At 27.2% G+C, this 15,187-nt stretch overlaps 1 protein-coding gene across 1 annotated transcript; it reads left to right on the top strand.

Moving 5' to 3' along the window:
- The first annotated feature begins 4,051 nt into the window (after positions 1-4,051).
- On the top strand, positions 4,052-13,924 carry LOC119612537 (solute carrier family 26 member 6). Its single transcript, XM_037968346.1, is given in 6 exon segments — positions 4,052-4,297; positions 7,578-7,882; positions 7,947-8,526; positions 8,584-9,327; positions 9,391-9,543; positions 12,558-13,924. Coding segments are annotated over 6 exon segments (2,379 nt in total). The 5' UTR covers positions 4,052-4,270; the 3' UTR covers positions 13,128-13,924.
- The last annotated feature ends 1,263 nt before the right edge of the window (positions 13,925-15,187 follow it).

The following is a 15,187-nucleotide window of genomic DNA, read 5'->3' as shown; positions in this document are numbered from 1 at the left end:
TATTCTTAAATTGTTTTTTAAGCAACAATTACTTTGTTGTTTTTTGTTGTTGTTTAGAGTTCAATGTTTTCTTATTGGCCATGACTAATGTGGTTGGTTGTTGTTGATGGTGTGAGAATATTTCGTAATTAAAAGTATAAATAGAATCCATTTAAAAAAGGGAAAATACTAAAGTTTTAAAGAAAAAATATAGAAAAATAATTAAATATTTTTTGTCAATGAAATAAATTTAAAAATCTTTAATTTTTTGCTTTTTATTTTGTCTCGTAATTTTATTTCCACTCGGAAATAAATTTAGCTTTTTTATAAAGTGTTACATTTTCTTTCATTTGTTTTATTTTATAGTCTAATCTTTGTTGTTTTCCTTGGTTTTTTTAAAAACATTACATTTGTGTTGTTTTACCTTAAAAAGTAGCGTCACATACAGCAGTTTACATTGAACTTGACATAAAGACCAAATGAATAAAATTAAAAATGAAATAAAAATCATTAAAACTTACTCGCACAAGTAGTAGGGAGATAAATAAGATACAGTTAACACTATTATAACGTGACATGAAAGGTAACATAATAGAAATTTGCTTCTTAAATGTGTTGATATCCCAATTAAAAGTTAATTCAACATTTATATTTATTTTTATATAATTTTTCGACATTTCTATGATTTTTTTCATATGTCATAACATAAATGTCTTGACATAAAAATTTTATGTTAGGACATAAATGTCATGACATATCAAGAAAAAATATTTTTAAACGTATACAAAGATTTTGGCAATATTTTTATTTAGATTTTTTTAACGTATTTATGTTTTAACATAAATGTTATAACATTAAAAATGATGGTTTGACATAATCTTTGACTTGACGTTGTTAACACTTTGCTGGTAACACATAACACCTTAAATTTTATTAAAAAATATTTCTTTTCTCTCTTAACAAAATGTCTTGACTTAAAAATATTATGTTAAGACATAAATTTCATGACTTTAACTTTATGTAAGTGAAAACATATATATGTTATGGTATGACATAAACTTACCTTGTTGTTAATACATAACACCTATGTATTTATCTCAAAAAACTATTTTTTTCTCTTAACATAAATATCATAACATAAAAAGTTATACTAAGACATAAATGTCAAGACATGTCATAGAAAGTGCTGCAATTATATCAAACATTTTTTTAGAATTCAACACAACTTCTAGCTAAACAAAAATGTTGTAATATAAACGTTTATGGTATGACATAAAATATGTCATGACATGGATTTCAACACTTAACACATCAAGGTCTAGACTTTAATTTAAAGACATAAACATTTCTCTTCACATACATTATGTTTGACATAAAAAGCAGACTATAATATAATTTATGTCTTAACTTAAATATCATAACATAAAATTTTTAAAATCAATTTAAATTAATTTCTATCTTATCACAAAAGTGATAACATAAAAAGTTATGTTAAGACATAAATGTCATGATATGTTAAAAGTATTTAAAAGATTTTGAAAATATTTCAAGTTTTAGACCATATTTATATCGTTTAAATTAATTTGTCTTAACATAAATATCAAGACATTAACATCATGACATGAAAAAACTGAAAATTTTTACTCCTATTTAAAGAATTCAGCAAAATTATCATGTTCTCGACCAGATTTATGAAATTTAAATGTTTTTTTTTTAATTTGTCTTAACATAAATGGCTTCATATTAAATTTTAAGACAAGACATTAATGTTATGATAAAGGAAAATAGAAAATGCTTAAGCTCACTTAAAGATTTCAGGTAACAATTTATAGACATCATTATCGTCTTAATATAAATGGCTTAACAAAAAAGCAGATTTTTATCACTTAAATTTATTTTTAATTTGTCTTAACATCAATATCTTGACATATAATTTTACGTCAAGGTATAAATGTCATGACATGGCAAAATTGAAGTCACTTAAACTCAAATTAACAATAGAACAACATTTCAGTTTCGATATTTTGCAGACTATATTAAAATATTGGCCTCAACATACATGTCATAACATAGAATATATCATGACATTCATGTTATAACAAAAAAAAAAACTATCAAGTTCTAAATATCTATTTGAAAACAAGATTTATATATATATTTTGCTTTATTTAAGCAAATCAAACATAAATTTCATAATTATACATTTATGTCACGAAAAATGTCTTGACATATATGTCATAACATTAACATTTATGTCATGACATATTTTTTTTTTAATTTTCTTATTTTCACACGAAAAATTATCAAGCAGAGATAACATTTAACTTTACTTTATCTACCTTGTTTTTCAAGGGCTTCTCAATTTCCATTCACATTTTAATTTCAAGTGTTTCTGACAGACGGCTACTCAATAGCTTTTTTTTTTTTTTGCTAAGTTTACCTAAATAGCAAACAATGTATAGCCAGACACATACTATGTACATGTCTAAGTATTTCTATGTTACGTTGTCTACAATTGTTGCTTTTTATGAACACGCGTTTTAATGTTTTAATTATATGTACTTAAACTTAAAAGGCGTTTGCTGATCATGATCATGATGATGATGATGATGTTGTATAGAAATATTGTTGCAAATAACGTGATCATGTTGTCAATGTCTGGCTTGCAAAAATAAATAAATTTTATAATAAATACTGATTAAAAAACAAATACGCCGAATATGACTATTTAATTAACAGCAAATCTTTGAACGGAAAAATATTATTTACAATAAATTGTAAATAATCTCATTTGAAAACCATTGTTTAATGTTTTAATAGTGGAATATGTAAAGAAACAAGCAGAAATTAATGATGAATAAATAAAAAATAAACTATTAAATAAATGGAACTTTGGCAAATATTAAATAAGAAAATTGAGATTGTAAAATGTAAATTTTTTCAATGTTAATCCACATTTTTTCAAATATTTTGATTTAAAAATGCTATAATTTTTTAAATTAACTATTTTCCGCTTTTAAATATTTAATTTTGGACTTAATTTGGCCAGTGGAATGTATGTGGATCGTAACCTCTTTATCAAGCTAGCTTAGAAAAATTGATGGCAAATAATAGCTTTTGATGATAAGATTTTAAAATAATAAAAATTTGTAGAGTGCTTTAACTTTTGTTTAAGAAATTTTCATAAAAATATATATATTTTTTTTTTTTTTTTGAAAAATTTTTATTAAAAAATATATTTTTTAACAATTTGTTATAAAAATGCAATGAAATCATGTTGATGTCATAAAATATAATTAGTTTTTATAGATTTCATATCAAAATTCCTAATAACAAGCTTAATTTGGAAAGTGGAACGTATGTGGATCATAATCTCATTTTCAAGCTAGGCGATAAAAATTGATATTAAACGAAAGCTTTTCAAGAGTACTATAAATATTAAGTAAAAAAATTGTATTTTGTTGCATTCTGTTTAAGACATTTTTGAAAAATGTGAAAATATAAATTTTTCCTTTAAATTTTGTAAAAAAAAATTTATTCAATAATTTTGGTAAAATATGTGGAATTTTTTTTTGTTGTATTAAATATCAAGATTTTTATTTATTTAAGCATCAAAATTCCTTTTATAGAGCCGTTTTAAGCCAGTGGAATGTTTGTGGATCGTAATCTCATTTTAATGCTAGCTTAGAAAAATTGATGGCAAACAGAAGCTTTTGAGGAATACTATAAATATTAACAGTACTTTTGATAATTTATAGAATTCTGTTAAAGAAATTTTGGAAAATACCTAAAAATTTTTATTTCATTTTATTTTTTTATAATTATTTACTTTTAGGTCCTAAAAAGTAACAAAACCATAAAAATCCGAATGTTTATTAGCTTAAAAAATCATTGTTACGCTGTAATCAATATAAACAACATTTTAAATTATTTGTTTATTTTGTTGTTATTCATAATAAATTCTCAATAAAGTAAATTTATTAACATTATAGGCAAAAATCATTTATTTACATTTATATCAAATTTTATTTACTTAAAAATGTAGCAGTTTCTTTTTTTTCGTATGGCTGGAAATTGATTATTTATTTTTGTTATAAATATGTAGACAATTTCAATATAAACATGCTAATTTCGCTTTAAAATAAATGATTAAAATGATTTTAAATTTATTTTTTTATTAAATCAAATAAGATTTTTTTCTATTTAAAGTGAAAAACGATAAATTCTAAAGAAACTTTAAGATTATTAATTGAAAAATAAGCGAAAAACCACTATAAATGGTTTAAAAATAATGGATAAGCAACGCAACAACAGAAGGGTGGGTTTAAATTTACACGCAATTTTCTAGTTTGATAACTGAAGGCTAGATTTAGTTTATTATTTTTCTTAAATATTAACATATTGTAGTTTTAATTCCTTTGTTTTATATGCGCTTAACAGCTAATACTTTGTCGTGGTTATCACTAACATTTGGACATTTTTATCTTTGTTAAACATTTTTATTTACAAAGGAAATCGTTTATGATATATACAAACAATAAATATAGGGGCAGATTGATTACAAACTAATAGAAATTAAAGCAAATTAAGTTTTAAAAACATTTTCATTATTAAATTGTATATAAAAGGCTTGTTTAAGCAAGTGGAACGTATGTGGATCGTAATCTCATTAACAAGCTAGCTTAGAAAAATTGATGGCAAATATAAGCCATTTGGCTCTATAATTAAAAACAAACGAAATTTGCTTCATTGAAGCCATTTTTTGAAATTTTTTTCAAAAATTTTATATTTTTTAAATTCTAAAAGAAAAGTTTTAAATTTTTAATAAAATGTCAATATTTTTAAATCTTTAAGCATAGAATTAGTTGTATAAAGGTTGTTGTTATGATTTTTATAATAAAAATTCTAATATGAAACTTATTGCAGCAAGTGGAACGTATGTGGATCGTAACCTCATTTACAAGCTAGCTCAGCAAAATGCATGGCAAATAAAAGCTGTTGGCTATAATATTTAAAAGCAAAATAAATTTGCTTCATTTTAGCAAATGAACTAATTTTTAGCTATGAACAAATTTTCAAAAATTTTATTTTTTTTTTTTATATTTTTAATAAAAATTTTTAAATTTTTAATAAAATTTCAATATTTTTTAATTCTCAACTATAGAATTGGTTTTAAATTAATTGTTAGTACGATTTATATAGGAAAATTTGTAATATTAGGCCTATTTTAGAAAGTGGAATGTATGTGGAACGCAATCTCATTTTCAAGTTAGCTTAGAAAAATTGATGGCAAATGAAAGCTGTGACAAAATGCTGTCGAAAACAATAAGAATTTTGAATTTTACCAGAATTTTGTTTAAGAAAATTTTAATTTTTTTACCAAATCCAAAAAATGTTGAACTCATTTAACCTTTTTATTATAGTCTGTAGTGTATTGGTTATTTTGAGCAGTTGTTTTATTATTCCGCTTTTTATTAGCATTGACATTTAATTTATTTATGTATTTTTACATATCTAAACTCATCAATAATGAACATTTGTTATTTTTCATGTTTTTTCACTATTTTTGTGACTTTTTGTCATTTTTCCACTAAATAACATGTGAATTTCTACGCGTTTACTTATCAGTGGACAATTATATTTTAGCCCTGTTTAGTTATGGTTAAAATATAACCAATCATTATAATTATTTGAGTGTTAGTTGCTTAAATTGTATAAACATCTACTTCTTTTTTTTGGTGTGATAACAGTTATATACAATTTTTTATAGAATTTTTTATTTTTTTGCTTTTTGCCATTTTTATTTTTTCAATTGGTTTATGGGCTGGCTGAAGTCAACGTCATAAATATTAAATACTTGCAAACAAAATTGAATACGTTTGGCTGTAGTTTAACGTGCGCGTACTTAAACCGTGGTGTTGTCTCGTACTTTTCTATTGAGTTTAATGTAAAGTACCTTTTTCTAAGTGATTTATTTTGAATGTCAAAAAAAAATTTCTAAATATTTAATGGAATTTTCCATTAATTGGCAAAATATAAAATGCGAGTACAAATTTAATAATTTTGTTAGTTAAAGGAAAATATTTTAGCGGAAATTTGTTAAAAAAAGTAAAATTAACAAAATTTATTTGTGAAAAATAATAAATATTTAATTAATATTTATAGAAGTATTAAAAAACTTACTAAATTATTTAAAATTGTTTAATATTGCCTGCAATAACAAGAGAAAGTAAAGCTTTTAATTTAAATCAATATGTTCTAATTACAATGTGTTAAATGTTAAGGCAAATACTTTTTAAAATTTATAAATAAACAATAATAAAAACAAATTTAACAATAACTTTGTTAAAAAGCCATTAATAAGCTTAATTTAGCAAGTGGATTGTATGTGGAACGTAATCTCATTTTTAAGCTAGCTTGAGAAAATTGATGACAAATGAAAGCTAAATGCAAATACTATATGAATCAATAGAAATTTCATAAAAACTTTACATTTTATTTAAAAAAATTAAACAAAATTTTAAAACTTAAAATTTTAGTTAAAAAATCTTAAAATTTAAAATTTTGTTTTAAAAATTTCATTGAAACGCTTGAATTTCACATAGATAATACTAAGACAAGTGTGTTTAAGATGTTTGCAAACAAGACTTTTATATATAAGGCTTAATTTACAAAGTGGATTGTATGTGGATCCTAACTTACTTTTCCAGCTAGCGTGGAAAAATTGATGGCAAATGAAAGCTTTCAATGAAAATGCTATAAAAGCAATGAAATTTTTTAGTTTATGTAACTTTTGTAGTGTAATTTAGTTAAATTTTCAAAAATAAAAACTTGAAAATTTTTTTAAAATTTTTGGAATTTTTTTTAACAAATTTAATAAAATTAATGATATTTTGTGTTGTACGAATTCTAAATTAAGAATGTGTTATATTTATTTTTAAAAAATCTTCTTAAATAACGTTTTAAAGCAAGTGGAACGTATGTGGAACGTAGCCTTATTTTCAAGCTAGCTCGGAAAAATGTATGGCAAATGAAAGCCTTCAATGAAAATACTATAAAAGCAATGAAAATTTTTCGTTTAAGTAACCTTTGTAGAGGAATTTAATTAAATTTTCAAAAATAAAATTTTGAAAATTTTTGAAAAATTTTTGGAATTTTTTTAAAAAATTTAATAAAATTAATGATATTTTGTGCTGTACTAATTCTAAACTAAGTCTGTATTAGATTTCTTTTCAAAAATTCTTCTTAAATAACGTTTTAAAGCAAGTGGAACGTATGTGGAACGTAACCTCATTTTCAAGCTAGCTCGGAAAAATTTATGGCAAATGAAAGCTAGATTTTAAAGCAATAAAATAGTAAAGAAATGTTATTGCTAAAGTGAATTATAGAAAGAAATTTTTATAAAAATTAATTTTAGAAAAAGTATAATTTTGCAGTAGTTTAGAAATTTTAAAAATTTTGTAATTAGTAAACTAAACAAGTTCTATATTAATTGATCGTATTGATAAGTAGTTTTAAAAACTAGTTTTTTATTAAATAAATGGATTTCTTGTAAATTAGTTTTTAAAGTTTTTTAAATAATTTTCTTTTTGTTACAGAATCCTTTTAATTTAAATACCGTACGTAAAATAGCTTTTAACTATTATCAACATAAACTAGGCCACCAACTGCAACAGACCCTTAACGAAGCTGGTACTTCGTTTAATTTAACCACCTTTAAAAGACCCACAACTACAAGCTGCGAGGGACATGAAAAGCCACAAACCTCTAAACAAGCTTTAAGAAAGGAAAAACATAATTTAAATTTATATAGAAATAGTAGCATCTACACCTTTAAGTACACCGATGAGGATTTGAAAAGCTATAGAACCACAAAAATGTCGAACAATAAAGAAACTATAGAGTGAGTTGCAATGAAATATCTTTTAAATTGAAAACTTCAACTGAAACTTTTTCTGTATTTTTAGAGCTAAACAACCTTTAACTACTACGACCACGACGACTAGTGTTAAACCTAAGATCCAGCCCAAATATGATGTCCATCGCGATGTCTTGACCCATGAGGTTGTGATCAAACAGACCGGTTATAATGCTCCGGATAAAAGTATACCCTATGGCCTGAAACAGTGCTGGCAAAATTGGTCCTTCTGGTCCATGTTTGCCGGCATTATACCCATTCTACAATGGCTCCCCAAGTACTCGCCCAAACGTGATATGGTGGGTGATATTATGGCCGGTTTTACGGTGGCCATTATGCATATTCCTCATGGCATGGCTTATGGTATATTGGCGGGTGTATCACCTGGTAATGGTCTCTATATGGCCATATTTCCCACCTTGGTTTATATGATATTGGGCACTTCGAAACATATTTCTATAGGAACCTTTGCGGTGGCCAGTATGATGACTTTAAAGGTAGTACAAAGTTATAGCACGGATACAGCGGCAGCAGGGTCTGAAGTTGTGGCCACGGCGGTGGGGGCTCAAGCGCCTCCTACTCCTTTAGAAATTGTCACTACCTTGGCCTTTACAGTGGGTCTTTTGCATGTAAGTTTGCATATACTTTCTAACTAGGAACTTGTCATTCTTATTCTTTCTTTCCAGCTTGCCATGGGCTTCTTCAGACTGGGCACTTTGTCCTCTTTATTAAGCGAACCTTTGGTTAATGGTTTTACCACTGGCGCCGCCTGTCATGTGGTTACTAGTCAATTGAAAGATGTTTTTGGTGTCCATGTGCCCCGTCACAAGGGAGCCTTTAAAATAGTCTACACTCTCATTGATCTCTGCAAAGCCATGCCTCAAACTAATCTAGCTGCGGTCATTTTCTGTTTTGGTATTATTGTCTTCATGACCATTTGCAATGAAGTCATCAAACCCTGGCTACGTAAACGTTGTCGTTTTCCTCTACCCGCCGAACTAATAGCTGTTATAGGTGGCACTGTTATCTCCATGCTGGTGAAAGTGAAAGAAAACTATGACATCAAACTAGTGGGTGAGGTACCCAAGGGTCTACCTATGCCGGTGTTACCTCGTTTTGATTTGGTTCCTTCTTTGGTGGTGGATTCTATAGCCATTGCCATCGTCACCTATTCCATTGTCATGTCTTTGGGTTTAAATTTTGCCAAAAAACATTCTTATGAAGTCCGTCCTAATCAGGAATTATTTGCCATGGGCATAGGCAATATAGTGGGGGGATTTTTCCAATGTATACCCATGGCTGCCTCTTTGTCGAGATCCCTTATACAAGAACAAACAGGAGGAGCTTCCCAGTTGGCTTCTTTAGTATCCGCCATACTAATATTGATGACTTTATTTTGGACCGGGCCCTTCTTTGCATTTTTGCCTAGGGTTAGTATTTGGTATTTTATAGAAATTTGTTTTCCTCTAAAGTTTTCTTTAATTTGATTTTAGTGCGTTTTGGCTGGTGTCATTGTGGTGGCTTTGAAGCCCATGTTTATGCAGGCCAAGGAGTTAAAGAAATTTGCCAAACAAGGCAAATTGGAGGTATTAACCTGGTTGTGCACCTTTATCTGTGTGGTTCTAATAGATATTGATATTGGGTGAGTTGAAAACACAAATATTTTTATTAGACTAAAGACTAGACTATAAACTAGACTATACTATAGTAGACAAGACTATAGACTAGACTATAGACTAGACTATAGACTAGACTAGACTATAGACTAGACTAGACTATAGACTAGACTAGACTATAGACTAGACTAGACTATAGACTAGACTAGACTATAGACTAGACTATAGACTAGACTATAGACTAGACTATAGACTAGACTATAGACTAGACTATAGACTAGACTATAGACTATACTATAGACTAGACTATAGACTAGACTATAGACTAGACTATAGACTAGACTATAGACTAGACTATAGACTAGACTATAGACTAGACTATAGACTAGACTATAGACTAGACTATAGACTAGACTATAGACTAGACTATAGACTAGACTATAGACTACACTATAGACTAGACTATAGACTAGACTATAGACTAGACTATAGACTAGACTATAGACTAGACTATAGACTAGACTATAGACTAGACTATAGACTAGACTATAGACTAGACTATAGACTAGACTATAGACTAGACTATAGACTAGACTATAGACTAGACTATAGACTAGACTATAGACTAGACTATAGACTAGACTATAGACTAGACTATAGACTAAACTCTAGACTAGACTATAGACTAGACTATAGACTAGGCTATAGACTGGATTATAGACTAGACTATAGACTAGACTATAGACTAGACTATAGACAAGACTAGACTAGACTATAGACTAGACTATAGACTAGACTATAGACTAGACTATAGACTAGGCTATAGACTAGACTATAGACTAGACCATAGACTAGACTATAGACTAGACTATAGACTAGACTATAGACTAGACTATAGACTAGACTATAGACTAAATACTAGAGTATAGACTACATGATAGACTAGACTATAGACTAATCTATAGACCAATCTATAGACTAGACTATAGACTAGACTATAGACTAGACTATAGACTAGACTATAGACTAGACTATAGACTAGACTATAGACTAGACTATAGACTAGACTATAGACTAGACTATAGACTAGACTATAGACTAGACTATAGACTAGACTATAGACTAGACTATAGACTAGACTATAGACTAGACTATAGACAGACTATAGACTAGACTATAGACTAGACTATAGACTAGACTATAGACTAGACTATAGACTAGACTATAGACTAGACTATAGACTAGACTATAGACTAGACTATAGACTAGACTATAGACTAGACTATAGACTAGACTATAGACTCGACTATAGACTAGACTATAGACTAGACTATAGACTAGACTATAAACTAGACTATAGACTAGACTATAGACTAGACTATAGACTAGACTATAGACTAGAATATAGAATAGACTATAGACTAGACTATAGACTAAACTATAGTCTCGACTATAGACTAGACTATATACTAGACTATAGACTCGACTATAGACTCGACTATAGACTAGACTAGACTATAGACTAGACTATAGACTAGACTATAGACTAGACTATAGACTAGACTATAGACTAGACTATAGACTAGACTATAGACTAGACTATAGACTAGACTATAGACTAGACTATAGACTAGACTATAGACTAGACTATAGACTAGACTATAGACTAGACTATAGACTAGACTATAGACTAGACTATAGACTAGACTATAGACTAGACTATAGACTAGACTATAGACTAGACTATAGACTAGACTATAGACTAGACTATAGACTAGACTACAGACTAGACTATAAACTAGACTATAGACTAGACTATAGACTAGACTATAGACTAGACTAAACTAGACTATAGACTAGACTATAAACTAGACTATAGACTAGACTATAGACTAGATAGACTAGACTATAGACTAGACTATAGACTAGACTATAGACTAGACTATAGACTAGACTATAGACTAGACTATAGACTAGACTATAGACTAGACTATAGACTAGACTATAGACTAGACTATAGACTAGACTATAGACTAGACTATAGACTAGACTATAGACTAGACTATAGACTAGACTATAGACTAGACTATAGACTAGACTATAGACTAGACTATAGACTAGACTATAGACTAGACTATAGACTAGACTATAGACTAGACTATAGACTAGACTATAGACTAGACTATAGACTAGACAATAGACTAGACTATAGACTAGACTATAGACTAGACTATAGACTAGACTAGACTAGACTATAGACTAGACTATAGACTAGACTATAGACTAGACTATAGACTAGACTATAGACTAGACTATAGACTAGACTATAGACTAGACTATAGACTAGACTATAGACTAGACTATAGACTAGACTATAGACTAGACTATAGACTAGACTATAGACTAGACTATAGACTAGACTATAGACTAGACTATAGACTACTAGACTAGACTATAGACTAGACTATAGACTAGACTATAGACTAGACTATAGACTAGACTATAGACTAGACTATAGACTAGACTATAGACTAGACTATAGACTAGACTATAGACTAGACTATAGACTAGACTATAGACTAGACTATAGACTAGACTATAGACTAGACTATAGACTAGACTATAGACTAGACTATAGACTAGACTATAGACTAGACTATAGACTAGACTATAGACTAGACTATAGACTAGACTAATAGACTAGACTATAGACTAGACTATAGACTAGAACTATAGATGACTATACGGACTAGACTATAGACTAGACTATAGACAGACTATAGGACTAGACTATAGACTAGACTATAGACTAGACTATAGACTAGACTATGACTAGACTATAGACTAGACTATAGACTAGACTATAGACTAGACTATATACTAGACTATATACTAGACTATATACTAGACTATATACTAGACTATATACTAGACTATATACTACACGATAGACTAGACTATATATTAGACTAGACTATAGACTAGGCTAGCGAATCTTACATAATTTTTTTGGTGCATTTAATAATTTCCTTTTTCCCTTCCAGTCTTTAATTGGCATTTGCGTTTCCCTGCTGACATTGTACATCAAGGGCTTGAAGCCCTATTCCTGCCTGCTGGGCTACATACCCGAAGCTTCAGCGGTCTATGTGGACATTAGCCATCATCGCAATGCCTTCGAAGTGCCCGAAACTAAAATTTTCCGTTATATAGGTTCCTGTAACTTTGCTACCTCTCTCTATTTCCGCAAAAACCTCTACAATGCCTTGGGCATGGACAATGAGAAAATGCGCCGAGCATCCTATATGCCTTTGGCGCAAAATGGTTCTCTACCGGCCACCAATGGCGGCAGTGCTTTTAGTAATTTAAATTCATCCTTCCGTTTCCTGGTGTTAGATTTCTCCATGTTGGGTCACATAGATGTGGCCGGCTGTAAACTGATATCGGATATTAAAAAGGAATTGGAGAAACGTAGTATACGTATGTTTATAGCCAGTCCCTCGGATAGGGTTTATGATACTTTAGTGCATAGTATGGCCTTGGGTGATGGACCCTTTGAAATATTCCCCACTTTACACGATGCGGTAGAGTATGCAAATGCCTGTCGTACGGCGTGATATATAGAGATAATGCAAATGTTGTTAGATAAATTGTCCTTATGACAAGTGTGTAGTAGAGTTAGAGTTAAGGATTATGTGCTTAATTTACAGTTATTCTTTAGGTATGTTTAGTTTTTGTAAAGTTACTTAAGGGAAAGAAAGAAATTTAAGCATACTTTAAGGCGGTTTTAATATTAAGCCTTAAGTTATGTTAAGGAAAAGTTATAAACATTTAATTTAAACTAAAAATTTCTGTAACAAAAAATCAAAACAAAATTAAAAAAAAAAAAACAGCCATAATTTATAATTTTCTTAAGTTAAGAGGTAAAAGAAAACAGAATTTGTAAACGAAAACTTTTAACTCAATATTTATGTTTTTTTATCTCTACAAGTGCCTGAGTTACAAACTAAACATTTCTTGTTAATAATTTGTTCAAAAAAACAAAACTTAAACTGTAATAAAGACAACATTTTAAACTTATTATATTAAAAAAAAGAAAACAAAGAAATAACATAAATTTATATATATTTTTTATATAAAAACTAAACTTAAAATTTGAAAAAAAATTGTACTTAATTTTCTATTTTTTTTAAACAATTTATATTTTGTAAATAAATAATTAATTAAATATTAATTTATTTCCTAAAAAAAAAACAAAATGACATATATTTCTGTTAAAGTTCCGTAGCAAAATGAACAATTTATAAGTTGTCTTATTAAGTTTATTTTAAAAAAAAATATATATCAAATAATTTATATAAAAATTTGTCATAAATTTATAATTAAATTATAAGTTCCAAGTAAACAGTAACAAATTGTTGAAATTATAAACGAAATTTATTACAATAAACAAAAACCAACAAAAATGTATCAAAATGTTTAAAGTTAAGAAAGAATTTTTTTTGAAAAGAAACTAATAAAAACTACAATAATTTATTAAATAAAATTTTTTTTAAATTTTTAAAAATATATTAAACATTTTACAAAAGTAAGTAGAAAAAGCAGAAGAACTATAGCAAAACTGCTCTTAATAGCTAAAAATTAGTTTAAATAAAAGTTTTTGTTTATTTAAGCATAAAAATTTAAATTCCCAAAAATTTTTTAAAAATCCCCAATTTTTAGATTCCATAAATTTTATAAAATTTTACCTAAAAGTTTTATTTTAAGTGCAAACTAGACTCAGAATATGATTTTTGAACATTTTAAACGAAAAACTTGAATTCCCAAAAACTTTTCAAAAATCCCCAATTTTAAATTTTGTCTAAATTTCATAAAATTTTACCGGAAACTGAAAATTTAAACACTATTTATATTAAAAATTAGATTTTATACAATTTTAGACAAAAATTTGAAATTCCCAAAAACTTGTTCAAAATCCCCAATTTTTAATTTTCATAAATTTTGCAAAAATTTTACTTAAAAGATTAAATTCGAGAACAAATAAAACTCAAAATGTGATTTTTGAAAATTTTTACTCAAAAATGTGAATTCCCAAAAACTTTTTCAAAATCCCCCACTTAAAATTTTGTATAAACTTCATAAAATTCCTCAAGAAACTACAATATCAAAGGCTAAATAGCTTTAAAATATGTTTTTTTTTTACATTTTAAACAAAATATTTAAATTCCCAAAAACTTTTTCAAAATTCTCCAATTTTTATTTCTATAAATTTTATAAATTTTTACTTAAAAGTTTAATTTTGAAGGCAAATTAGTTTAAAAATGTGATTTCTGAAAATTTTTACCAAAAAATTTAGATTCCCAAAACATTTATAAAATCCCCAATTTTTAATTTACATAAATTTTATAAAAATTGACTTAAAAGATTAAATTCGAGAACAAATTAAACTCAAAATGTGATTTTTGAACATTTCTACTCAAAAATGTAAATTCCCAAAACCTCTTTCAAAATCCCCAATTTTTAATTTCCATAAATTTTATAAGATTTTACTTAAAAGTTTAATTTCAAAGGTTAATTAGTTTAAAAATGTGATTTTTGAAAATGTTTACTCAAAAATGTAAATTCCCAAAAACTTTTTCAAAATCCCCAATTAAATTTTCATAAATTTTATAAAATT

The sequence above is a fragment of the Lucilia sericata genome, unplaced genomic scaffold (assembly GCF_015586225.1).
Source record: "Lucilia sericata isolate MDLA Ls3-8-SP2 unplaced genomic scaffold, ASM1558622v1 Contig001728F_arrow, whole genome shotgun sequence".
Classification (NCBI taxonomy): domain Eukaryota; kingdom Metazoa; phylum Arthropoda; class Insecta; order Diptera; family Calliphoridae; genus Lucilia; species Lucilia sericata.
The sequence above is the reverse complement of the archived record's forward strand: the minus strand, read 5'-3'. Positions and strand labels throughout refer to the sequence as shown.